This window comes from Ursus maritimus, unplaced genomic scaffold (assembly GCF_017311325.1).
Source record: "Ursus maritimus isolate PB19 unplaced genomic scaffold, ASM1731132v1 scaffold_2, whole genome shotgun sequence".
NCBI lineage: Eukaryota > Metazoa > Chordata > Mammalia > Carnivora > Ursidae > Ursus > Ursus maritimus.
Window position 1 is genome coordinate 657,996 of NW_024424452.1, and position 1,754 is coordinate 659,749.

Here is a 1,754-nt window from a genome sequence, read left to right on the forward strand (position 1 = left end):
CGGCCCCCCCCCCCCGCCCCGGCCCGGGCCGGGCCCTCTAGCCCCTCAGCCCCTCCCGCCAGCACCTGCTCACCCTGCACACGGCCCAGCAAGGGCCCACCTCCCCGCCCAGCCAGGGTGCCCGGCGCGGCCCTGCCGTCCCTAGGCACCTGCCCTGTCTGAGCTGGGCTGCTGATGGCCGCAGGGGCTGAGCACCAGGCCACCAAGCTCGGTGTCAGGAGGACCGGACACTGGCCCAGAGCAATTAGCCCATCCTCCAGATTCAAAACAAGCCTCGCAGTGTCAGGAGTGGGAGGGAGGGGTACAGGGACCAACACAGAGGGACAGACAGGGACAGACACAGAGAGATGGACACAGAGGGACAGGGACAGGGGGACAGAGAGACAGGGACAGGGGGACAGACACACAGAGAGACAGGGACGGGGACAGACATGGCCAGAGACACAGACACAGAGAGACAGGGACAGAGAGAGACAGGGACAGGGGGACAGACAGGGCCAGAGACACCGACACAGAGAGACAGGGACAGGGGGACAGGACCAGAGAGACAGACACAGAGAGACAGGGACAGGGGGACAGACAGACACAGAGAGACAGGAACAGACAGAGACAGGGACAGGGGGACAGGGCCGGAGGCAGAGGCGCAGAGACGAGGGGCCGACGCCGGCCTTACCTGCGGAGTAGGGCTCCTGCTTGTCAGGGTGGGTGAACTCCTGCCGCTCGTACTTGGCCCGGATCCACTGCTCGCGCAGGAGTCTGGGAGGAGAGAGAGCGCCGCGCTGAGCCCGGCCGCAGGGCTCACGGAGGCTCCTGGCGCCCCTGGACACAAGGCCCCGCCATGTCCGCATGTCCGCCGCCCCGGAAGGCAGGGCTGAAGGGCCGCCAGCTTTGATATTTAAAACCATTTGCTAATCAGACGGTGTTACCACTAACCCCCCCTTAGACCAGCTCTGAGGCGCCCGGCTGGCTCCGCGGCTGGAGCAAGCGACTCTGGATCTTGGGCTTGTGAGTTCGAGCCCCACGTTGGGTGTAGAGACGACTGAGAAAATAAACTTAAAAAAAATTAGCTCTGATTCACGCACCATCAAATGCGGCCGCTGAAAGCGTCAAATACAGAGGCTCAGTCCCTCCCACGGCTGTACCGCCATCACCCCAGGGAGGATGCCTGTGACCCGGCCCCGACCACGGCCCACTGCCATGCGGACTGGCCTGTGTGGATGCGGCCTCGAGCAGTGCGTGTGGCCTTCTGCGGCGGGCCTCCTGCACACAGCAGTGTCCACGGCTCACCCTCACTGTGGCGTGGACCCGTCCGTGCGTCGCGTCTTCCCGTGGCTGAGTGACGCCCTGTCCCCACCTCCTGCCTCTGACTGCTGGGATGGCGGCCCGCACGAGGCGGCAGAAGGGGCGTCTGCCCAGGAGCCCGCTCCCCCGGGGGTGGGATGTGGCGGCCACACAGGAGGGCTGCTCTGTCCTGACCCCCACAGCCCCTCCGGCGGCTGGGCTGCACAGGCCTCCAGCGGCTCCCGCCCCCCTGCACAGCCGGCGAGGCCCCAGGTCCTCATCCTCGGTGCCCTGCACCTCGGCCGACCCTGGGGCTGGGGCTCGGCCTCCTGTCCCGGTCACCGCCCTGACCCAGGCCACCCCACGGGCTGCTCCCCCAGCCGCTCAAAGCCCTCTGTGGCCCTCCTGCCTCGGCTCTTCCGCTGCTGACAAGACCCTCGTTGCCCCCCAGCTCAGCCTGGGACCCCTCCCCC

At 67.2% G+C, this 1,754-nt stretch overlaps 1 protein-coding gene across 9 annotated transcripts in view; it reads right to left on the bottom strand.

Moving 5' to 3' along the window:
- ADAP1 (ArfGAP with dual PH domains 1) overlaps window positions 1-1,754 on the bottom strand; it is a 57,257-nt gene that overhangs the window by 17,741 nt on the left and 37,762 nt on the right. Inside the window, exon 1 of one of the 9 annotated variants that reach the window (XM_040634644.1) lies at window positions 674-1,475. The exons of 7 other annotated variants lie outside the window; for them this stretch is intronic. In XM_040634644.1, the coding sequence (XP_040490578.1) occupies window positions 674-905 (232 nt within the window). In that variant the 5' untranslated portion in view covers window positions 906-1,475. Of the gene's footprint in view, window positions 1-673; window positions 1,476-1,754 lie in introns of those variants that run through there. One more of the 9 variants, XM_040634645.1, reaches the window with a different exon arrangement.